The following is a 24925-nucleotide window of genomic DNA, read 5'->3' as shown; positions in this document are numbered from 1 at the left end:
GGGGACGGACTTGGATGGGATTTTGCCAAAGGAAAAATAACGGGAACATTGTTCATGTAGGTTTTTTTTGCCTCCTTCAAAATGCAAGCTACATGTACATACCCGAAAAATTTTTCCTCGATATTTTGTGCAACCAGCAACTCTGCAAATTCTTTTCTTTTGGGAAACCATAGAACAAGAGATTCACGTCTCTTTTACTGTTGCTTAAACACCCTGGAACACAGCAAGTGAACCCGCCTCCACTATAAGATGCCATTTTGTTTCTCGCTGACTACAACTACCAGAATGCAGTGCATGCATGACATCATCATGCAAATGTGCTATTGGTCGCATTTTTGAGCCCTGGACTATGGCTTTTAAAACACTATGCCTGTGTTAAGCCTGCAGTCTTGTCAAAGGAAAGGGCCAATTTGGCCCTTTTTAGTGCAGAGTGCACTATTGGGATGGTTTGGGGATTGACGTCGCTAAAGCACTATGGAAATAAGGTGTAAACTTTAATGTTTGTATAATTGATTAATTTCAATTAATTAATTTGGCTTGCAGCAAGTGGGGTAGGTTGGGGTAGGTACTTGTGAGCACTACATAAAATGGGTGGCACATGTACCCACTTACCTGCATTACTTCTTGAATCACTTAAGAACCAGTTCCTGTAAATACCGAGAATGAGATGACAGTCGCGAAAATTTTCGACTTCATATTTTGCCTAAATAACCTCTATAGTGAGTTGTTTTCGAAAATATGATTCAAAGGTCCTGAAGCGCTTTAGTTTTCTCGAAATTGAGGAAAGTTTGAAAATCGCCATTTTAGCTGCCTGACGCCACTGAAAATGGCCGAAAATTGTGCATTCTCTTTTCGCTCATACAGATCAACGCGATGATATCTATCAGTATACTTTGGGTAGCTCATAGCGCATGTCTTGCTGTTTCTAAAGCATTAATTTGATTAGCAAAAGCTCCAAGTTTAATAATATTTTAGGCCGATAAAAGTACCTTCATTGAAGCTCGTGAGTGAAATGGCTAATTTTAGCTAAATTCAATACCATCAAAAGCCCACTGGTACATTGAATTTGAAGTCGAAACTAAAATTTTCTGAAAGCCTATACTCTATATTATGATGTGTAAAAGTCTCTTTCGCGGCCCGAAAAAACTAACCCGTCGAGAGACATAAACGTGTGGTACATTTTTGTAAATTCGTCATTCGCGAAACCAACATGGAACTTGGCCAGCTATCTTCATCAAAAACAAAAATAAGCAAATGGAAACCTTTTTCGTCAATAAGGATACTTTTAATCTGTTTTTTTTCCCTTTTAGATTAACCACATGATTAACTTTTGCAAACATTTGCAGTTAAATCAAAATAGACGCTGCTTTTGGTACATTGTAATGTTATGCAAATTTATTTTGATCACCGGCACGCGCATATTGCCCGAAACTGATTTTCCTTCCGCCTACTGTATGCTTCTTTTTGAAGGTTACAACTGTAGCACACATTATTCATTCAATATCGGCAGTTTTGATTTTTGTGGAACACCCTTGGCCACAGCCGAACTTGTCTTTAAGTAAAAATGCATAAACATTTTGAAACGTGAAGTTTGAGTAAACAATCGATTACAGTTGCATCCATCATGTTTGGCGTAAATGTTCGAACACAACCATTTCATGTAAACAGGTACACTTAACTTTAAAAACAACCGTCTCATCGCAGCATTTCTTGAAATCCTGGTCTGAGACCAGGTAATGCCGATAACAAAGCACAAGCAGTTGACGAAACCTCATGATCAACTGTCGAAACGTTGTACTTGTGGAATAAGTAAGATGATTCAACCTTTGTATTTCTTACCCATGTGCTTGCAATTCTTATGGATACAATTGCCCCTGTCTGTTACCACCAGATTTATAAATGAATCGTTCATTTCTTTAGCTAATATGGTACATAATAAATAAATAAAACACATACTGTGACATCATTTTTCTTGGAGTGTTCCAACAGTCGTCCACGGCCACTTACAAAACGTAAGCAGCAAGACGGAAAAACCATAAAGGCTTCTTCGTCAATCGCACTACGTTGTCCAGATTTCTTTCTTACAAATTTTCCAGACTTCGCTTTCTTTTAAAATTCCAAGACTTTGCCGTTCTGTTGGCCAGTCCAAATAATTGTCATGGTGTTAGTTGAGTAAGTTCTTGACTTTGTTTGGGGGTCCCAGTTCAGACCATCCGGCAAATGTCAATTGCATGACAAAAGGCCGATTGCAAAGTGTCCAAAGTGGGTGAAGATGGTGGCCAGCGAAACTGTTTGCTCGTCCAAGTAACGTGGTTCGCACTGTCAGCCTAAACAAACATTTTTGGACAAAATTGAAGGATGTAGGGGGAAGGGGGTGTTGTTTAATTCTGCAAGAGGACAGAACTCAACGAACTGACAGAGCCGTCTGCGGGTCCTGCTATCACGGCATGTCTATGTAGATTAATGGAAAGTATTACTGCGTTCACAAAAGTTGTGCAAACACCTTTCCTCTTTACCTTTAAAATACATGTTTGATGTTTGTACTTTTTGAATAGAAATGCACCGGTGATAGGGCTGGAATACAAAAAGGACAAAGGAGGCCTAGAAGGCATCAGATCTTAGATACGTGGTGTGAGTTTACATACATATTCACCCCTGTTGCCTTCTGCTAAACTATATAGACAATAATATGGGCACTTTCCAAAAATCGGACACTCAGAAGAGCTAAAATTTTCCTTTATTTTACCTTGAGAATTCACAATTATTGACCTAGCGAACTTCCCATCAATAATTAGGCAGTATAAAATAGTTTAAAAAAATAGGCATTATGTATAGCTGGTTTTCACATGACATCACTAAAATTCAAAGTACAAAACTATTGATCTTCCTGACATTTTCCTTTAATGATGTATAAGAGCAGCTGAAAACTAATATTCATACAAATTTTCGCTCCGAATGGGTTCTTGCTTTTGTGATACACTACACTTGAATTTCGAAGCTTTTGCGTGACGCGGCATTTACATGACGGCGTCATGATGGTTAAAAAAGTGACTTATTTCGGGGAATTTGGCTATCTGAACAGTTCATGTCTTAGAAAAAGTATTATTTTAATGGTTTAGAGTTCCTTGAGGGATAAGTTCACGCTTTTGTAGCAAAACTCAGTGACAGATGTTTCTGTTGGTTTCCGGCCACCATGTTGGTGCCCATACGGATGGGCACTAGCGTGGCATCTCCATACAAATCTCTTTAAATTTGGGTAAGAAATTTCTCCGCATATCTTGCATAAGAAAAATTGCTGTGACCAGAATCTTGGCGAGAGTCTTTGCATATTTACTTTCTTTCATTTCCCAGATTCTGGACTTAATCTATTGAATGGTTTTGATTTTTATTTTGATCTATTTTGAATGGCGTGACACTGGAAACCAGCAATTGTAGCCTTATTTTGTGCATTTCAGAGGCACAATTAAGAGCGAATGTATGGACTCTCCACCGGGACAAAAAAATGTGTCTGTTGTAGAGAGGAGCTCACTGTGGGGAGGTGACCGTTAGTGGAGGTTCAACTGTGTAGTTTATACAGGTTTAAAAAAGAACCGGTAACAGGAGTGAATATGTACGTAAATTCTCAACACGTACCCATTTAGGATTAGTGCCTCCTAAGCCTTCTTTTTCCATCCTAGTCATGTGCAGTTCTATACCAAAAACCTGGAGCAATATACCTGTATTTTAAAGTTCAATATGAAGGGTGTGTTTTTTATTAACGGTAATAACGTCGAAACTTTCTACACCTTGGGAACAGAGGAAAGTCGCCATTATGGAGCGGTATAAGTAGGGGTGAAATAGGACACTGATATTTTCTTGGGTTTCAACATTTTTATATTAAAAAAGGCTTAGTGTAACATGTAAATTCGTAATACAATCAAAATATATCAATAGGACAGAAACCAAACAGAAATAGAGACCAAAGACCTGCGGCACGGATCAAGTTTCATGACCATGTCCAATAAAAAAAAGGGTTTTGTGGACAGCGTTCGTCAGTTGTTGATTAACTGGCCGTTGTGAAGAGGTTTTTTTGGCAGTTGGGACGTGTTTTAGTGGCTGTTACTGTTGTGGAGAGGTGGCCGTTGTAGAAAGATTAGAATAAGAGTGACCGTCCACCGGAATGAAAAAAGTGGCCGTGACAGAGAGGCCGTGGCTGTGCAGGTTCGACTGTAGTTTCCATTTTTTTACGCAGACATAGAGAGAAAACACCCTGCCTACACAAGGCGAGCACGGAGCAGTTTGGATTCCCTGTCCACGCCCCCAGGGTAGCCCTCAGGGTGTTCAGCCTCAAAAGGTCCAAAGCGGGAGCTTTTGCGATGCCTTTTGAGGCATTGAGCCGAAAAAAATATGACGTGGGAAGATAATGTGTTATGTAAGAATTGGTATCTTTTAGAGGAGAAAAAACAGGATCTTGGTACCTCTTAGGGGATCAAAATTTTTGAGGAGCACCCCCGTCCTCTTATATGGGTGTCCCCCCTTCCCCTCGAGGCCCACGTCGCCATCTTCACTCACTTTGCAAAACGTCAGACATCGACATATTTGGTACAGTGGCCGATTGTCACACAATCCACATTTGCCTAATTGTCCGAACCGGGACCGCCAAACAAAGTCGGGTACTTACTCAACTAACGCCATGACAGTTATTTGAACGGGCTAACAGAACGGCGAAGTCTTGGAATTTTAAAAGAGTGCGAAGTCTGGAAACTTTGTAAGAAAGAAATCTGGACAGCATAGTGCGATTGACGAAGAAGCCTTTTGTAGTTTTCTGTCTTGCTGCAGTACGTTTTGCAATTGGCGGACACCTGTTGGAACTCTACAAGAAAAATAATGTCACAATATGTGTTTTATTCAGATGTATGTGTCATATTAAGTGATGGGAAACGAACGATTCATCTATAAATCTGGTGGTAACAGACAGGAGCAATTGTATCCATAAGAATTGCAAGCACAAGGGTAAGAAATACAAAGGTTGAATCATCTTGCTTATTCCACAAGTACAACGTTTCGACAGTTGATCATGAAGTTTCGTCAACTGCTCACACTTTGTAATCAGCATTACCTGGTCTCAGACCAGGATTTCAAGAAATGCTGCGATGAGACGGTTATTTTTAAAGTAGAGTGTACCTGTTTGCATGAAATGGTTGTGTTCGAATATTTACACCAAACATGATGGATGCAACTGTAATCGATTGTTTACTCAAACTTCACGTTTCAAAATTTTTTTTTTACTTGAAGTGCTACAGTTGTAACCTTCAAAAAGAAACATACAGTAGGCGGAAGGAAAATCAGTTTCGGGCGATATGCGTGTGCCGGTGATCAAAATAAATTTGCATAACATTACAATGTACCAAAAGCAGCATCTATTTTGATTTAACTGCAAATGTTTGCAAAAGTTAATCATGTGGTTAATCTAAAAGGGAAAAAAAACAGATTAAAAGTATCCTTATTGACGAAAAAGGTTTCCATTCGCTTATTTTTGTTTTTGATGAAGATAGCTGGCCAAGTTCCATGTTGGTTTCACAAATGACAAATTTACAAAAATGTACCACACATTTATGTCTCTCGACGGGTTAGTTTTTTCGGGCTGCGAAAGATACTTTCACACAACATAATATAGAGTATGGGCTTTCAGAAAATTTTAGTTTCGACTTCAAATTCAATGTACCAGTGGGCTTTTGATCATATTGAAATTAGCTAAAATTAGCCATTTCACTTATGAGCTTCGATGAAGGTACTTGTATCGGCCTAAAATATTATTAAACTTGGAGCTTTTGCTAATCAAATTAATGCTTTAGAAACAGCAAGACATGCACTAGGAGCTACCCAAAGTATACTGATAGATATCATCACATTGATCTGTACGAGCGAAAAGAAAATGCACAATTTTTGGCCATTTTCGGCGGCGTCAGGCAGCTAACATGCCGATTTTCAAACTTTCCTCGATTTCGAAAAAGCTGAAGTGCTTCAGGACCTTTGAATCATATTTTCGAAAACAACTCACTACAGAGGTTATTTAGGCAAAATATGAAGAAATCAAAAATTTCGCAACTGTCATCTCATTCTCAGTATTTACAGAAACTGGCTCTTAAAAAAGCTATATATTAACTTTGTTTCAGAAAGCCCCTTGTTCTCCTTGTGGTACTTTTCTCTTTAGAACAAAACCAACATTTGCTCTAAACGCATACGCAGATTAATAAGTGTTAGTGTCAACTGCATATCAGATGGAAGAAACATTTCATACAAGATCACACACTACCGTTGCACGCTTCTCCTTGTGGTAGAACCCTAATATGTCATACGCGTGCGTTCTGGCATAGTTAGCGCGATACAAGAATGCTACTGTGACTGCGTTTATTTCATCCTTTAATTGTCACTATGAAAGAGACCAAAATGTTCATACCCTCAGCCGAACCTCTCCCGAGTAAGTGGCATTAAAACCTGTCAAACTGTACAAAAAACCCAGGAAACTGCTCAAGTATTGCTGCAGACTCCGTGGCACCTACTGAAAGAAGAAATTTTATCAGTCTCTGAGGGGACTCGTTTACCGATGTCGGTCAAGTAGCGCTGTTTACTTTCAATTCCTCTGGTTGAAACGCTTCTCAGTTGTATTAATCGATGTCAGTGTGTATTTTAAATTTAACTGGTTTTATTGTTAATGCCAAAGGTGGCAACAGAACAAAATTGCTGTTCTGTGACAATTTGATAATTAGATTAGTTCTTGTTAATCGCTCAAAAGAAAATTTGTGCATTAAATAAAGCAAATCTCTTTCATTTCTTCATCCGACATTCAACTTTCTTCCATTTATCTCCAGCTGTGAAAAGAATACAAGCACATCTTCCACGTGTTTTTGAGAAAACAAGAGTATCAGGTTACATACCTTTGCGAGGAAAACAAAAGTATCAAGTTAAAAACGTTTGCGTGAAGAGTAAAATTGTCACATTCGCTACTTACATGTATTATTTAATTTGAAAGGAGCAAAAATCAACATAAAACACTACAGTAAAATTTGAACTGTCTAGACAAACAGTAATTAATTGTAAGTTATTCTTGGACTGTGAATGAAAATACTCACATCAAACATACACACTGCCAAGATCATGTCTCATCGCAGCATCTGTTTCTCGTATTATTTCAACCTGGATAAAATTTCTTGGAGCCCCTTATTTACTGGCCCACTGTAGAAGAGACACTATCTTGCAATCCAAAGTATTTTGTTGGAAACTTGCCACTATAACAATGATAATTAAATCTATTTATGCAGGATGACCATTTCAGTTATAAAAACTGCTGATAACATGGGTCCTGCGTAAAATAAATAATTAAATAAATAATAAAATAAAATACGCTATGATTTTAATGTGATTTGTGACAAGCAAAAATAAAATAATTTCACTAGTTTCCCAAGAAAATCCATAGAAAACCAAATGATTGAAAAAACACGCTCAGCTGGCTTAAATGCCAAAAATAACAACAAATTTATGTAATGGACTGTTGAATAAGTAAATGAAATTGAAACAGCAGATTTTGTTCCACCCTTTTGCAAGCAGGATGTGGTGTTGGTGGGAGGGGAGTACCTTCACCATGGCCACTTTGTAACGTCTAAGTACCTCTTCACAGCATCATAGTTCCACTTTTGCACCCTCCTTAAATGGGGTAGGAAGGAAAAAACTGTCTGAACAAATTTTCTTTCTTGTTTTATAATCCATTTCAATATTTCATTTTATTGTGGGATTATGGAATTATTACACAATCCCATATAGTCATCAGTAATCTTAAAGGTTTGAAGACCTGAGAATCTCTCCTCCGATGAGAGTTAATAGTTAATGAATATAGTAAAAACTTGCCTGATGAGAGTAAATAGTTAATGAAGATAGTGAAAACTTGAGACATTGGATCATCGCATTTATAAAGCGGTATGCAATGTTTGTGTTTTTTACACTATGGTGTTCAGTGAAATTAAGTTATTTTGTGGTGCTGTGGTCTAAATTTAGCTTGCAAACTTTGTTCATCCATGCTAATTTATGATCGACATATACCATTGTTTTTTAACAAAATACAGACCAACACAGTCTAGTTGATCTTCTGTATGCTTCAGCTACCAATCAGAAGCTGTTTTCATTAACACATAACTTGACAAGTAACTTTACCTCTGCCATGTTGCTCCTGGAGCTGGATGGACTTTTTTAGCTGATTTACGGTCATCAGCAGTATCAACATGTAGGCAATGAAAAGCGTTGTGATGAGTTTATTTTAAGGAAAATTGTCAATGCCACCTAAGACAATAGAAAGTTAACCAAGGCAAAACTTTGATTTACCCTGTGATCAGGCATGGTTTAGGTCGGTAACCAAGGTTAGGATGGCAGATATATCCACTTGGTGCATGGTATCTTGGACCCTGTGGTGTCCAGATTGCGTCAATCTCATTTGGTCATGTTTTTTACAATGTTTGGTTACATGGCAAAAAAGTAAGCCAAATCTGGACCAGCCACTCGGACAATATATTCGAACGTATGTCTAAATAGTCTGAAGTTCTCTTTCCGTCATATTTCAACGAAATTTCTGTGCAAAAGAGGTTCAAACAAGAACTGGTTAGCGAAGTCGTTAAAAGCGCTTCCTCTCTGAGCCGTTTCTGAAAGTTGCACGGTTTTGGAATTTGAATCGCCTTGTTAGCGGGTTAAATGATGAAAACAGAAGTCACATTTAACTAGAAAATGTTGGTCTGTAAACAAACACCTAGAAAGAATTTTCAGCTAGTTAATCGGCCTAGTGAATAACAGTATATTTAATTTACATGAATGTAAATGATTATGTTGTTCAGGTACCCTGTGGTCTGAGTTCATTGACAGTAAATTAAATATAACAAGCAGAACTTACCATTGACACAGAGCCTGAATTATGAAATGTGACCGTGAACGGGAAAACGTACCTTAACACTTATCCGTTAAACGGTCGCTAAGGGACGGATAGCTAACGGATAGTTAACGGCCTTCACAACATTCTAACGTTTTGTCCTAACATTCTAACAGTTATCTAATTGTGGCTAATGGATGATCAAAGCGTTCTAATGCCCTATCCTAATGTTCTAATGGCAAACTAAGTATGCCTAACGGATGAAGAACAAGTTCTAACGGTTGCACAATTTGTTCTAACGGATGACTGAAGCCGTTTAACGGTTGTCCAACGGCCTACATCTAAGGACATTTAACAGTTGTCTAACGGTTTACATCTAAGGACTTTTAACGAACGAACGGCATAGCTTTCAGTCCAATGTTATAAACACATAACCGTGCCAATCCATTATCAGTCTTACACTCACGATTTCTGAAAAAAAACGAATCACAAAGTGCCTATCTCATCAGTTGTCGATGGGAAAACATTTTAAAAATTATTTCCACGGTGAGCATTGAAAGCAAAACTCAGTGATATAAACTATCACCTCCTCATCAAGTCAGACAAACTCAGAATTCAAGTCCTTTATTATCGTGTGGGACGCGAAACGTCGCTAAACCCGCATGTAAACAATTTAACTCGCCAGTCGAGCAGGGTGAACATTTTTTATTGTTTTACTCAAATGGATTTGTCGCTTGTACCTATTTTTACACAATGACTTTGTCTAAAGTTTTTTAAAAGTAACTGTTTTCTCCAGCTGTGGATTCGCGAAAGATTACGCTTTCTTGACAGAACATGCGAAAAGCGGTACCTTCTGAAGTCACGAAGCTAGTCTTGAAGTGACAGTTGTTTTGCTGGCACTGGTTTCATCAGATAAAGTTGTTTTTGTCACATACATGTAGTTAAATTGGTTTCTTCTGATTCAGAGTCAGACAACGCTCTATCAAAATATTTATCAAACTTTCCGCCGGAATATGGCGGTTTCTTGTATCTTGGAAGATGTAAACAACTTTGCGCAAATTTTTGAACCCGCACTTTGTGACATTGACACACGAGCACAAGTTCTTGACACGTGATCAGTGTTTACTTCGCAGAACATCTTTATTCGTCGCATGGCCATTTTGGTTAAGTTTTCTCCATGTTGGTTCATTCGTTTAAGGCATTTGTAAGGTATTTTTAACTTTCGTTTGTTCACAACTTACAGTAACAAATTACAAGCTCTCGAAACAACCGGACTTTGCCGAATAAATAAAACAGTTCATATAATGACGATCGTTGTTATGATTTTACATGTCGTTTCTGTTTTCGAAAGCGGCAAACGTGTTTTGTTTTGGATCGTGTATAATAATTATAGTGTGAAGGCTTTATTGAACTTCATTTGAGTTGTATTTATCAATCATCAGGGCATCAAAAAATAATAATCGTCAAACTTCTCGTCGAAAGATAGCTATCTCTCATGATTGTTTTGAACTAAATGGAAGCCAAGAGCTGTTCTCGTTTCACACTGTGTTAGGTTACTTACAACATGCTACTTCGTGTCATGCCATTCTAACGGAATCGTTACCCGTTTAACGTATGCTAGTTTATTCTAACGGACCCTAACGGCTTCTTTAGCCGTGCTAACGGATACAGAGTTTTTGCTAACGGTTATGCTGTCCCGTCTAACGGTCTGATAATAACGGCTAACGGCTACATGTCTCTTGCTGACGGTTGCACTCTCTGTTCTAACGGCCTGATGCTAACGTCTAACAGTTGGGCTAATGCCCCTAACGTTTTTAAGAAAACTTTCTAATGGATGACTAACGGATGCTTAACGCTTTTGCCTGTCTAACGGGTAAGCGTTAAGGTACATTTTCCCGTTCACGTTCACAAATTTTGCACACCAAAGTCAATTTCCGTTTGCGCGAGCAAGAAGAGTTCCATGAGTGCAAATCGAATGGGAGCTTTAAAATTACTTACAGGCCAAAATTTAAGCTTGGTCTTTAGTTTGCATTTTGAATTCGTGCTGAGTTACAGTGTTGTGCAAAAGTAATGAGAGCGAAATGCGCGAATTTCGTTCTTTGTGTCTGCAAACTGTCTTTGAAAGTTCGCACAAAAATTCAAGCGTCTTTTCGCAATGTCTTAAGCGTTAATTCTTTAAAACAAAGGACGAAAATTCGCAGCATTTTCAAGACTAGAACGACAATTCCTTACTAGAGGGATCATTCCGCTTGCAGTATGCAAAATATTGCAGTGCAGTGTTCTGACCAGTATCGAGCCATCAATGTATCGTTCTCTTGTGAACAATTGCGGTCACGTTGACGCTTTACTCCTCTATAAAATTCACTGTTGTTAATGTGTTAATCCATCTTTCATGGCAAATAATGTGGAGAATTTGAATCCTTTGATTGTTTTCAATGACACACACTCACTAACTTAAGCTTTGCCACGTCACCGTGCCAGCAAGGCAGGTACAAAAGTCTGACTGCTAGTCCCGGTAAACTCAGACGAAAGTAAAATTCTTAATAAGGTCTTTTTGAAGGCCTACTTCACCTCAAAATTCATTCAAAGTGACATCAAATTCAGTGATCAATGGACAAGCAGACATGTTGTTTATCTAGTGCCAGGTCTCCACGTGCCCAGTCCCTTCCGCTGTTATCACGTTCTTGTCCGCCTGCCTTATATGTATATTATTCATGACAATCCCTCTTTATTTTACACTCATAAAGATGAGATGGAGACATGCGACCCCGCTTGAGCATGTTAGAAGTGCAAAGAAACAGGATTAGGGAAGGAAAAGTGCAAATTTTTGCTAGAAAGTTCGAAGGAAAATTCGAGGAGAGCGAATTTTCACTCGAAAAATCGGGCCAAATTATCAGTAGACACGAATTACTGCTCAAAAATTCGCGTCGACTAAAACAATGGGCAGCGGGAAAATTCGTTGAATTTTCTTCAAACTTTCAAGGTGAACAAAACTTCACCATTTTTCGTCGAAAAGCCCCGAAATTCACGAATTTCAACGAATTACGCTCTCATTACTTTTGCACAATACTGTAATTTCAAAACATGACATAACATTCATGCAAATGTATCTCAAAATTCTTTTTTCGAGAAAAAGAAATGTATTCTGTGACTTTGATCTACTTGGTAATGGTTGCCTTCACTGCACTTCTTTTTCTGCAAAGTTTGTGGGATTTTTCGTGTCGAATTCCTTTGTTGTCCTGGGTCATGTAACATGTAGGTCCCCTGTCACAATAGCACGTGGTTGATTCTTCACTCAAATTTATGGCCAAAATTTCCTTTCAGTTGAGCCTTGGTAAACTTGAGTGACAGTTACCTTCGAACTAATGTAGACACGAGACCGAGAGGTGATTTGAAAACAAATTTATTCCATGTTCACTTTCATTTAAAGGGGTAATTTCAAGAAGCATCTAGTTGAGTTCTGTGGTGTTCAACTGAAAAGCAATACACCGTCGAAAATGATATCTGTCCCATACAATCTGGGTCAAGCAGCATGAGAGCAAGGCATTGAGGGCCACAATTCAATGTTAAAATATGATAACACTCGAAATACAGTCAACTCTCTCTTAAACGGACACCCTCGGGAATTGGAAAAAGTGTCTGTTAGTAGAGTTGTCTCCATACGAAAATTATTCCCATAAGTGCACAGCCAAGAAAAATAAGGTGCATATCCACTTACAGGAGAGTTACATTATTAGATCTTAATTACATGCTTTATTGGGTAGCCAAAAATAGCAACTGGAGCTCTTTATGGATGTCAATGAGTGATTGAAAACAGAAATGACAAACATGGCCATAACGTGACACCACAAATGTTACTCATCGGACTCTTGATTTGTCAAATGAACGGACAGTTCTGGTGGACAAGGTCATACAGTATTTTTGTTGATTAATTGCAAATTAAAGAGAAATTTCATGGCCAAATGTCAATTATTATACATGGGGTGTCTGCTTACGAGAGAGTGCAAACAAAAAAAATCTAAATTTTCATTTTCAAAAGTGTTCACATCCGCTTACGAGAGAGTGTCTGGTTACAGTAATGTGTAAATACAGAGTTTGACTGGGAGGTAAAAGGGGGAATTGAAAACAGTGTCTGTAAGTAGAGCTGTTTCCTTACGAGAGGGTCTGTTAGTGGAGAGTTGACTGTATGCCTCAAAACTGTTGTGTTCCTGTGTGTACGAAAAAGGTTTACGAAGAGGATGCCATTAAAATATCTAAATGTTTGTTGGTAACAGAGCTGTTCAGAAAATGGATAGTTGCCATACAGAGAGATAATGTAAAAGAGTATAGAGTGACTGATCATCATATGAGGATTTACTCAAGACACTTTAATCAAGTGATTATCTCACATCACTTGCAGGCTGTAAAAAAACCTCAAAACCATCAGCAGTGCCGTCTATTTTTTTGGAAGCAAGGCTCTCTGGTAAAGAGGAAGCCCCCAAAGAAAAGAAGTCCTGTTAAGCCAAAAATTGTGGTGAAGGGATTGGAAACAAAGCACCGTGAACGCGGCAAATGCAAATACAGCTATCACTAGGTGGCAGGTGGAACTGATATATATTTACATTTGCCGTGTTCATGGTACCCAGTTTCCGATCCCTTCACCTGGATTTTTCACTCAACAGGACTTCTTTTCTTCAGGGACATCCTCTTCACCATAGAGCCTTGCTTCCAAAACAATACAGACTGTCACACTCGTGGCCACACTTGTTTTGCTTTCTTCATTGCATTGTTTCCTACGGATTTCCAAGCAAAAGAGATACTGCTCACAGTTTATTGAGGACATCAATATCATAAAATAATGTTTAGCTGCTCTCGTGGAGTCTAGGGGCCTCTAGAAGAACGATCTTGTCAATGGGACGTTCCAGGACCGCAGACTTGTTTGCCCACCTCTCTTGTTTGGTTTTACTTCCAGGATGTGACCAAGGGGCCACAATCTTCTACCAAGAGTACAATGTCTCCAGTTTCAAAGTAACACTTTTATCTTTGCAGTGACTGCCTTCTCACTTACAGCAATTCAACTCCCAGATACTGACTTTTAAAACAAACTCCAACTGAATGAATAAACTAAGCATAAGCTCACAAGTACGCATTATGGACCTTTTTTTTGACATTCAAATCAGTTGAATATTTTTTTTCTGCGGACCATCTTGTTCTTGCAGATATTCTTGAGTTACTACATGTATCCCAGCTATCTTAACAGATGCACCACAGAGTTTTTTTTAATTGCAATAACATAACATTACATACAAAAATTGCCTACTCTACTTACAATGTTAACGTAACTTACAATTTAACGATGCCAATAAAACTTACAATACTAACATTATTTACAATTTGTTAATATCTTACATTACTTTCATGTAGGGGGTTAGCTACAATAGGAGGCTTTCTCCCATAATGATTTGTGAGTTAGATTTTTGTTTCTCAATCTTAATTTTGTTTGTCAAAATCGCTAAGAAAGCATCAAAAGAAAACTCTTCTTCTTTTCTTAAGGCAGCATATAAATAATATTTGGCTATAATCAAGCAGAGGTTTAAGTTAAGATGATGAGCGAAGTTATCTGTCATGCCATATATTATTTCATTTTTATCGAGAGTCATCCTACGTGTATCTCCATTTTTGGAGCTCCACCAATTAGTAAAGAGAGACCAAAAAAGCCGAGCTTCCAAACAGGTAACAAAAAGATGGGTTAACGTTTGTCTTTCTCCACAGAGGTGACATTTATCATGTTCCTTGATTGACTCTCTAAGAAGTGTCAAATTTGTGGGTAGAATGTGATGGATTAATTTGTATTGGAAAATGGCGAGTGTAGTGTCTTTGGTAACATTAAACAGAAGGCTATAAACGATATGTTCTTTTAGACTGGCTTCTTTCATTCTTCGTTCGGCTGTAGCCATGACGAATTTACTCTTAACAAAATATTTAGTTGCTGATCTGCAAGAGAGTTTATCTAAAGATATCTTATCCTTCTCAGAACGTTTTTCCAAAGGTTCAGTAACATTCCCTTTGAGAATATTGATCCACCTTTGAGGGACCACGTGGCATAGACCGAAGTAGTTTAAGAAGTTTGTTTTAATTTTGAACTTGCTGCAGAATTCCTCAAAAGTTAGGAATCTGTTACCTTGAAAAAAGTCTTCAATTTTTGTTAATCCAGCATTGTGCCATTTTTAGAGCAGAGTGCACTATTGGGATGGTTTAGGGGGCTGCTGTTCGCTAAGACACTAATGCAATAACACCATAAGGTGTAAACTTTAATGTTTGTTTAATTAATTAATTTCAATTAATCAATTAGCCTTGCGGGAAGGGGGCTGGGTGCAGTAGGTACCCGAGTGCACTACGCAAAACATGATAACATGGCAAAAATATATATATGGTTTTGCAAATCTCATGCTATCCTTGTGGTGCCATTCTCTCAAGAACAGAAGCAATTTGCTCCAAACACATGCGCAGATTAGTTAGCATCAAAGTCAACTATATGTTAGGTGAAAGATACATTTCATAGCATATAAGACGGATGCGTTCTAGCATTGCTAGTGTGATAAACTCCGTTCTCGAGTTCAGATGCACATTTTTTTTATTTTTTGTAATGAGTGATATCACACTCTCGTTTTGACTGGGGATAGCAGTTATATTTCAGGTAACGTCAGTTCTCCTTTTTTAGTCCAAAGAACATTACTGTGACTGCGTATCTTCTGGAATCTTCCCTAGCTCTATTCAGGAAATGTCGTCTGCTGTTTTATAACTATTGTGTGTTTGCCAGAGTTGAAAGAGAGAATCAGAACATATTGCTTCTCCTTAGCAGCTTGGTTATTTCCTCTTCTATGAAAGAGAACCCAAAGATCATATTCAGCCGAAACTTTCCCGTGTTAGTTATATGTAAATCTAGTAAATTTGTGACAAAAGAAACTTTGTTATTATTGCCGCAGACTCCGTGGCACTTAAAATTTCATCAGTCGATGAGGTGACTCGCTCACCGATGTGGGATATAATTTCGGTCAAGTAAAGATCTCGACCTTCAATACTTCTCGTTGAAATGCTCCTCAGTTGTATTACTCAATGGCATTGTGTATTAGTTTGATGAGGTTTTAATGTTTACACCAACTCGGCTGGCAACAGAATTAGAATGCACTATTCCGTGATTCGACGTGACTATTTGATAATTAGATTAATTCTTGTTTATCGGTGAAATGAAAAGTTACGTTTTGAATAAAACAAAATCGTTCCTCTTTGACTTTTCAGCAGATATTTAACTTTTATATTCCATTTATCTCCAGCAGTAAGTTAAAAAAATACACATCTTTCTTATATTTTTGTGGAAACAAAGGTATCTTGTTGCATACATTGGCGAGGAAAACAAAAGTATCAAATTACAAACAGCGTGAAAAGTAATGCTACAAAATGAACAAAACTCAAGATAGAATACCACAATAAATTTAAAACCGTCTTGACAAACGGTAATTGTAAGTTATTTTTGGGCAAAACACAAACATGAAACATACACATGGTTAAGAGTATGTCTTATCAAGTTTTTGTCTGCTCATATTCTGCAAAGGGGAAAAGGCCTAGGTGACTACCAAGGGAGAGAACAGCAGGGGTGAGGACCTGTGTGACTACTGCATTAGAGATGTAAATTACACTCTGCACTATCTGAGATTTTCTCACTAGTTTGTAATGAATGGAATATCCTTCTATCTTAATGGTTGTCCCGAACAATTTCATTTAATACCTGCTTTTTGGTATTAGGAGTACTGCAGTTAATTTTTTACCAGGCGCACAGAGCTTCTTTGTTAAAAAATCAATCAGTATATCAACTTTAAGTAGCTTTAAGTCAAAATTACACTGCAGAAGAAACAGACCACCCACTGGTTGTAGGTAGGAAAGAGGGATATGACTCCAACTTGCAGTTCCATTGCTGTCACTTAATCTTCTTACCCAAACAACTTTAAGTGCTTCATTGATTATTTGAAATCAGGCATGTCAAGCCCTCCCTGCTCTTTTGGACCTATCATTGTTCTGTATTTAATTTTAGCTTTCGTATGTCATACAAATTGTGTAATTGCTTGATTTGCCATGGCGGTGAATTTTGTTGGAAAAGTTAGGACAGATGTGTTATATACGAGTTTAGAAATCGCTAAGGATTTTACAATTGTTATGTGACCATAGTATAAGGTTTCTAGGATACGGCAAGCTAAGGAGGCTTTTCATTTTGATTAGTTTCTGTTCAAAATTCTTATTGTAAACAATTTCATCATTATACGAGAAATTAATTCCCAGTGTGAGTATAGAGTTAGCTGGCCAAGCAATTCCCAGGGGTTTTGCTGTGTTTTTGCGGCTTGCGCCTAACAACATTCCTTCAGTTTTACTTTTATTTATTTCTAGGCCAGAACATTCTTGAAAGTTTGATAAAAGTTTGAATAAATTTGTTGCAGATTTCATGTCAGAAACAAAGGTAGTTGTATCATCAGCATACTGGGATAATTTAAATTTTTTTGTTGTCATGAATTTTTATTCCTTTGATGGTGTCATTTCTAATAGCATTAACTAAAATTTCTGCACATAAAACAAAGAGAGAGCCTGAGAGTGGACAACCTTGACAGACACCTCTTTCCAGTTTGAAAAACTCAGATGCGAACCATTGTTAATAAACAGCTGGAGCAATTGGTGTAAAAAGTTCTAATCCACTTTTGAATGCATGGGCCAAAATTAAAAGCTTGCAGCACCCTGAAGAGGAAGTTCCAATCCACCGTATCAAATGCTTTTTTAAAATCAATAAAAATGGCCAAACCAGGTATACTTCCTAGTTCTGTTACCTTCATTATGTCTGTGATTAGCCTTATATTTTCGCCAATGTACCAGCCTTTGACATATCTGGTTTGGTCTTCCTTGACAATGATTGGAAGAACACTCGAAATCCTGTGTGCTATAACTTTGGTAGCAATTTTGTCATCAACACTGCGTAAGCTTAAGGGTCTCTAGTTTTCAGGAAATGACTTGTCTTTCCTCTTTTTTGGTATCACCTTGATAATGCCCTGTTTTTGCATTATGTTCAGTTGTCCGTGTTCATATGCGTAGTTGAGACTTTGTACCATTTCTTCTCCTTGTAAAGACCAGAACCTCAAATAGAATTCTACAGAAAGGCCATCTGTTCCTGGGATTTTATTTTTGGAACACTGTTTTAATATGAGAAAGCACTCCTTGTTGAGAAGCGGATGTTCAAGTTCCTCTTGTTGAGTTGCTTCGAGTTTAGCAATATTTGAATTTTCAAAGAATAGTCTATAATTCAAGTTGTTACAGTGTGCCACAGTATATAGGTTTTGAAAGAACATTTTTCCTTGTTCTAGGATTGTTTTAGGATCGTTGATCTCCATATTGTCGTTTGTTTTAAGCTTTGAAATGTGTGATTTACAATGTTGTCTTTTTTCCATATTTAGTGTGTTTTTTTTGCCATCTTCATGCTAACGTATCCTGCTTCTTATTATAGCACCTTTTGTTCTGTTTTCAGCAATCGCATTATATTCTGCTCTAAGATGGTAATGTTTTGATATGTTTTCTTTTGTTTTGTCAGTCTTTAGCTGGTTCATCAAATGATCAATTTGTTGTTGGAGGTGCTTTTCAGTATTCCAGCATTCCCTATTTTTGTCGTTTTGCATATTAAACACAAAAACCTCTCACCTCCATTTTAATCATGTCCCAGTATAGGCCTTTGTCGTCCAAATAAATGTGTTTTGTTTTGAACTCCAGTATCTTACTCGAAAGATCCTGTACGAACCTTTCATCACCTAAAAGAGAGTTATTTATCTTCCAAAAACCTGGACCTCGTTGAACATACTCTTTTGATTGCAGGTGAACAGTTATTGCAGAATGATCTGATATTGTTGAGGTGACAATTCCGGAATCTGTCACAAGTGCTGATAACTCTTTTGAAACCAGCCATTAATCTAGCCTGCATTACACTTTCAATGAGTTATTGCATCATGTGTATTGTGATGTTCTGGGGTGTTGTAATCTCCACACATCTTGGAGGTCGAAGTTGGTGCACAAGTTTTTGATTTTGTTAATTACTGTCTTTTATCTCTCATTTGAAGTTTCGCCAGTTTTGTCCAAAGGTGCTAGAGCGCAATTGAAATCACCTCCTATAACAATTTGCATATCAGCGTGCCCCCTGAGACTGTCACTGAGTTTTGAGAAGAATGTAATTTGACTGTTATTGTCATTTGGGCTGTAAATGTTACAAAACAAAAATGTAGACTCAAATATGGAAGCTTCTAGTAGTAAATATCTGCTGTTTTTGTCAGCTTCAGAGCTTCCTATGCGTACATCCAGTTTGGGGTTAAAGAGAATTGCAACACCTTTTGAATGATTTGTTCCCTCCCCACTGCACCACAGAATTATTGAAAATTAGTTTTCTCAATCAATCTTTGGAGCAGCTCAATTGCATGGAAAATGTAATTAAATTTACGTTTATGGCACACATACATTCAATCTTGTTCTTTTTTTGTTCTTTATGATCACTATAATAGCAGTAAAATTAACAAGAAATTATCAATACCAATTTGGATGAAATTTAGTTCCATAATAGAGTCATGATTACTATTATTATTATTATTATTATTATTATCATCACTATCACTGTCACTGTCACTATCACTATTACTATTACTAGTACTAGCACTAGTACTAGTACTATTATTATTAGTAGTAGTAGTAGTAGTAGTAGTAGTATTAATATTATTGTTATTATAAGCAAAGGGTTTTCAAAACAATTTGAAGTAAAAAAAACTAATGGTAACAGCACACAACGTTTCGACCAAACTTTGGTCATTATTAAGCTTAAAAGTGAAGATGACCGTCCAGCCCACGTTTGTTAGTCACAAGATCAAACAACATCTGAAACCGCACGAAGTCAAGCCATCTATTGGTAGCCATCAATCCCTTGTTTATCAATTTAAATGTGACCTGTGTGATGCAGGTTATGTTGGTTACACGTGGCGGCATTTGCATCAATGGTAGACGAGCACAAGAATACATCTTTCTCCATTGGAAAATTTTTTCATGTGAAACATTCTTGTGTGCCCAAGGATCCTACCAAGAATTTTACCATCTTAAAAAAGTGCAAGAACAAGTTTGACTGTCTCATTTATGAAATGTTTTTTATCAATGAACTGAGACCAAGTCTCAATGTTAGTTAGTTAGTTAGTTAGTTAGTATGTTAGTTAGTTAGTTAGTTAGTAAGTCAATCAGTTAGTAAGTTGTTATTATAAGGTTTTGTTATTCTTAGTCTTTATTCTGATTTTTACAGCTTAGTTATTTTATTAGTTAGTTTATTTTACTCATGTTATATATTTCTACGTTTTTTTATTAATTTTCATTGGTGAGATATTTTTAAACTCGTTGTAAAGTGCTATTGGATAGTGATATAGAAATAGCGCTGTATAACTAAAGTATTATTATTATGATTATTATTATTATTAATGTACAGTCAGACTCAATTCGTACGAAAGTTTTAGTCATTTTTAATTATGTTATTCCTGCATGCATTTTATCGTTCTTAACACCTTTTTTACATTTTCATACTTTTCATACTTTTACTTCTTCATTTTATATTTATACTTATGCAAAATTTTTATCATCACTTTTAAGCTTAATAATGACCGATGTTCGGTCAAAACGTTGCATGCTTTTACCATTAGTTTTTACTTCAAATTATTATCATTATTACTATTTTGTTATTATTATTATTTATTATTATTATTATTATTATTAAGGAGGCCTCCAATCACCTTGAGGTGGTTTTCAGGAGGGTCCTCTAAAAATAAAAGTTTAAAATAATTATACCTTAAATGTCAAGTATTTTGTGGCGAATATTGACAGGAACAACATCAAATTAGTCTTGTTGAAAGTAAAGCTTTCAGTGAAATATACGTGACGTTACATGGAGATGTAATATCACAATGAATATAAAAAATGTATAATGTAGCTAAAGTTGCAGTTACAGAGTTGCATTTACTTTAAGAAAGATCGACATCGTGGTTGAGCAATATCAACATGAAATTAAAGATTGCTATTCCTTTTTGCTGGAATTGCTGGTTTACTCTCTTCACAGAAATTGTATTTCTCTGATACAGGGAAGTGTATAGCCAGCCAGTCAAAGGCCACTTTCTTCAGTATAAGTGCATCATCTCTTACGTCAAAATGGGTAAGTTATTGCATGAGTAAGGCAAATAGAAAGAGGTGTCAGTGATAACACATAGAGCTTATTGACCAAGCTTGTTTGGTCAAGATGGCTGGATATTGGCCAAGTTCTTAGTCCATAAACATGCAAAAAAATGAAGAAGGCCAATATCCAGCCATCTTGACCAAACAAGCTTGGTCAATAAAGGATTTATTATATGAGAAAAGAAGACTATTTTCTTGTGGGATACAGCGGGCAATCCTGAGCGGGCAAGATAGTGCAAGCTTGCCCACTCGGCTAGCCAATCTCATTGCCGGATTCAGCTCATCTTGCCCCCTCACAGAGCTAGCCATATAATAATGCATGTTTTTGCTGGGTGTATGTACTGACTTGTTAGAAACTGAGGTTTTTGCTGGAGTTTGCAATGTTAAAATCCTTTAAACACATTTCAAACAAACAATATCTACCTGCAATAATTGAAACTGGTAGGAAAAGAAAATGGCATTCCCATTGCAAAGTTCTTTCTTCACTTGGTAACAAAGACATATTCAACCAACAAGTCTGCAGTTTGGTTTTTGTGCCGTAAGTTTTGTGAAATGTGGGAAAATTGGGAGAAACGCCATCACAGGAGAAAAAGAAGCTATATTTCTCTTTCATCTGTCACCTTATTTTAACCGCTGAGGTATGTGATTGCCAAGCTTCCGCTTGCACACAGGATTTGAAGAATGGAGGGAGAGTACTCTTATGCTACAGTGTTTTTATGCATAAACAAGATAAAAACGGTAAGATGAACAGCTTTTGAAGAAATTGTGCTAAACAAGATAAAGCCTACCCAGACGTAGAATGAGCATTCAATATCAGTCCAGCAGATGTGATGTCACAGAGCCCTAAGGACTGCAATGGTCATGGCAGTCACTGTTTCAAAAATAGCACAAATCAGTCTAATCGCGACAAGGAAGTTGGCAATATGCCTGGTGGCCACAGAGTACAGAGTTATCTTAAGATACTCTTTCCTCGAGTTTTGCACTTTCAGAGGCAACAAACACACTTCAAATTTATCAACCACCTCCTACATTTATATTTTCTCTCTCACATCGAGATCATTTTAAACTTGCTTTGTCTTCATAATTTAGCCACTGCAAAGCGCACTTGTTTGGCAAAAAGTTGCTAAAACTTTTATATAGGTATTCTCTGTCATTTTCCTAGCTAGTGACAATGTTTTAAGCAAAACTACAGAATGCCTGGCCTTTTAGCCATCCACCAGACCTACAGTATGGTGGCGTTTGCTCCACTGTCGATCCAAAACACAGACAAAGACTTGATCACATCATTTATTCAATGTTCTAGACCTGAACGGCTTAGCCAAGGAACCATTAATTCCAAATTGCTTTTGTTTGTTGGTTTTGTAGGTTGGTGAAGGTGAAAAGATGGTGCGTGCATTGTTTGCTGTTGCAAGATGCCACCTACCTGCTGTGGTTTTTATTGATGAGATCGACTCACTTCTGTCTCAAAGAACTGATGGCGAACATGATGCCTCACGGAGAATCAAAACTGAATTTCTGGTGCAACTGGCAAGTCATGGTGTTCTGTCAGTTGCAGATTGCAGACCTTGAGCTCTTTTAATTTCCTTTTTAGATGCAACTCACTATGCTGAGTTGCATACATTTTATCTTTTTAAAGCAGCAAGAATTATACCTGGCAGGGGAAGTTAATTTATAGACCTGTGCATTGGCATAGATACACGTTACTACTGGCGGCAACGGATATATAACGAGGCATTACCTTAAGAAATGATCAATGCATTTTAAATTAACAAATAGTAAATGGTGTAGGTCGCACCATTGCATTTTAGATGTATGTGGGAGGTTGCTCAGCATGAAAGGGGCCCAAGAGTCACTTGAGGTATTTATAGCCTATAAACTTCAGCAACCTGGAAAATGTCTATCCAGAACCAATGAAGCATTGCTTAAAGCTAAGGCACCTATGTGTGTCGTCCATAGTGTGCAGGCACTTGAACTTTTCCAAAACTTTCCACTAAAACATCTATGGGCAGTAGTTATAGAGTGGGGGTTCTGCACCAGGGGGCATGCATAGGGGCATAGAGGGTGTTGAGGGGCATTTGTGATGCCATAATCCCCTGGGGAATGATGTCATTCCTACTTGCAGAAGATGACATCATCGGGGTGGAGGGGGTTTACGAAGGGGTGTTAGGGCATTGATGACATCATGTTTCTCTGTTGGGTGAGGTAATATCCCCTTTTCGGAAGATGAAATCATCGGGGTGTAAGGCTAAAATTAAATTAATGGCATGGAGTAGTTTTAGGGGATGACATCATGAAATGTAACCCCTGTCCAATTTGGCCCATAATTGAGTAGAATAGAAAGAAACACATTTTAGCAGGGTAAATTCGTAACAGAGATAAAAATGAAAGTGAAGAATGATCATCGCAGTTAATTTTCCAATTTAAGCAATTGGAAAGAAGAAGCCTGAAAAAATCAGGGCTACAACGGGATTCGAACCCGTGACCTCCGCGATACCGGTGCAATGCTCTACCAACTGAGCTATGAAGCCACACATTGGGAGCAAGGTCAATTAATTGAGTTCATATCTTCCTGTGAGGAAGATATGAACTGAAGATATGAAATATGAAATATGCTTAAGATATGAAATATGCTTAAATTGGAAAATTAACTGCGATGATCATTCTTCACTTTCATCTATACCACAGTTCATATATGAATTATTTCATATAAACTTCACATCATTTCACTCTTCACAAGAAGATATGAACTCAATTAATTGACCTCGCTCCCAATGTGTGGCTTCATAGCTCAGTTGGTAGAGCATCGCACCAGTATCGCGGAGGTCACGGGTTCGAATCCCGTTGAAGCCCTGATTTTTTCAGGCTTCTTCTTTCCAATTGCTTAAATTGGAAAATTAACTGCGATGATCATTCTTCACTTTCATCTACTACCGCAGTTCATATATGAATTATTTCATATAAACTTCACATCATTTCACTCCTCACGGGAAGATATGAACTTAATTAATTGACCTCGCTCCCAATGTGTGGCTTCATAGCTCAGTTGGTAGAGCATCGCACCGGTATCGCGGAGGTCACGGGTTCGAATCCCGTTGAAGCCCTGATTTTTTCAGGCTTCTTCTTTCCAATTGCTTAAATTGGAAAATTAACTGAGATGATCATTCTTCACTTTCATCTACTACCGCAGTTCATATATGAATTATTTCATATAAACTTCACATCATTTCACTCCTCACGGGAAGATATGAACTCAATTAATTGACCTCGATCCCAATGTGTGGCTTCATAGCTCAGTTGGTAGAGCATCGCACCGGTATCGCGTAGGTCATGGGTTCGAATCCTGTTAAAGCCCTGATTTTTTCAGGCTTCTTCTTTCCAATTGCTTAAATTGGAAAATTAACTGAGATGATCATTCTTCACTTTCATCTACTACCGCAGTTCATATATGAATTATTTCATATAAACTTCACATCATTTCACTCCTCATGAGAAGATATGAACTCAATTAATTGACCTCGATCCCAATGTGTGGCTTCATAGCTCAGTTGGTAGAGCATCGCACCGGTATCGCGTAGGTCATGGGTTCGAATCCTGTTAAAGCCCTGATTTTTTCAGGCTTCCTCTTTCCAATTGCTTAAATTGGAAAATTAACTGCGATGATCATTCTTCACTTTCATCTACTACCGCAGTTCATATATGAATTATTTCATATAAACTTCACATCAGAGATAAAAATATACATTATTACTTGACTATTGCTAAATTAATTTCCTGCCCAGG

At 37.5% G+C, this 24925-nt stretch overlaps 3 protein-coding genes, 1 non-coding gene and 1 pseudogene across 7 annotated transcripts in view; 3 read left to right on the top strand and 2 right to left on the bottom strand.

Moving 5' to 3' along the window:
- LOC145480087 (uncharacterized) overlaps positions 1 to 24925 on the bottom strand; it is a 337189-nt pseudogene that overhangs the window by 81299 nt on the left and 230965 nt on the right. The gene's annotated exons all lie outside the window — the stretch shown is intronic.
- LOC145480039 (uncharacterized) overlaps positions 1 to 24925 on the bottom strand; it is a 206449-nt gene that overhangs the window by 54963 nt on the left and 126561 nt on the right. The gene's annotated exons all lie outside the window — the stretch shown is intronic.
- The window catches only part of LOC145480020 (uncharacterized), a 202077-nt gene that overhangs the window by 72461 nt on the left and 104691 nt on the right, over positions 1 to 24925 (top strand). The window lies entirely within an intron of this gene.
- The window catches only part of LOC145479970 (fidgetin-like protein 1), a 208423-nt gene that overhangs the window by 147795 nt on the left and 35703 nt on the right, over positions 1 to 24925 (top strand). For all 3 annotated transcript variants that reach the window (XM_081458455.1, XM_081458456.1, XM_081458457.1), the window contains exons 14-15: positions 21055 to 21125; positions 22511 to 22672. In XM_081458455.1, coding sequence (XP_081314581.1) covers positions 21055 to 21125; positions 22511 to 22672 — 233 coding nt within the window. The remainder of the gene's footprint in view (positions 1 to 21054; positions 21126 to 22510; positions 22673 to 24925) is intronic.
- Trnat-agu (transfer RNA threonine (anticodon AGU)) lies at positions 23923 to 23995 on the top strand. Its single transcript has one exon. It is a non-coding gene; the product is annotated as a tRNA-Thr (tRNA).

The sequence above is a fragment of the Orbicella franksi genome, chromosome 2 (genome assembly GCF_964199315.1).
Source record: "Orbicella franksi chromosome 2, jaOrbFran1.1, whole genome shotgun sequence".
Lineage (NCBI taxonomy): Eukaryota > Metazoa > Cnidaria > Anthozoa > Scleractinia > Merulinidae > Orbicella > Orbicella franksi.
Note: the sequence above shows the minus strand (reverse complement) of the source record. Positions and strands in the feature narration are given on the sequence as shown.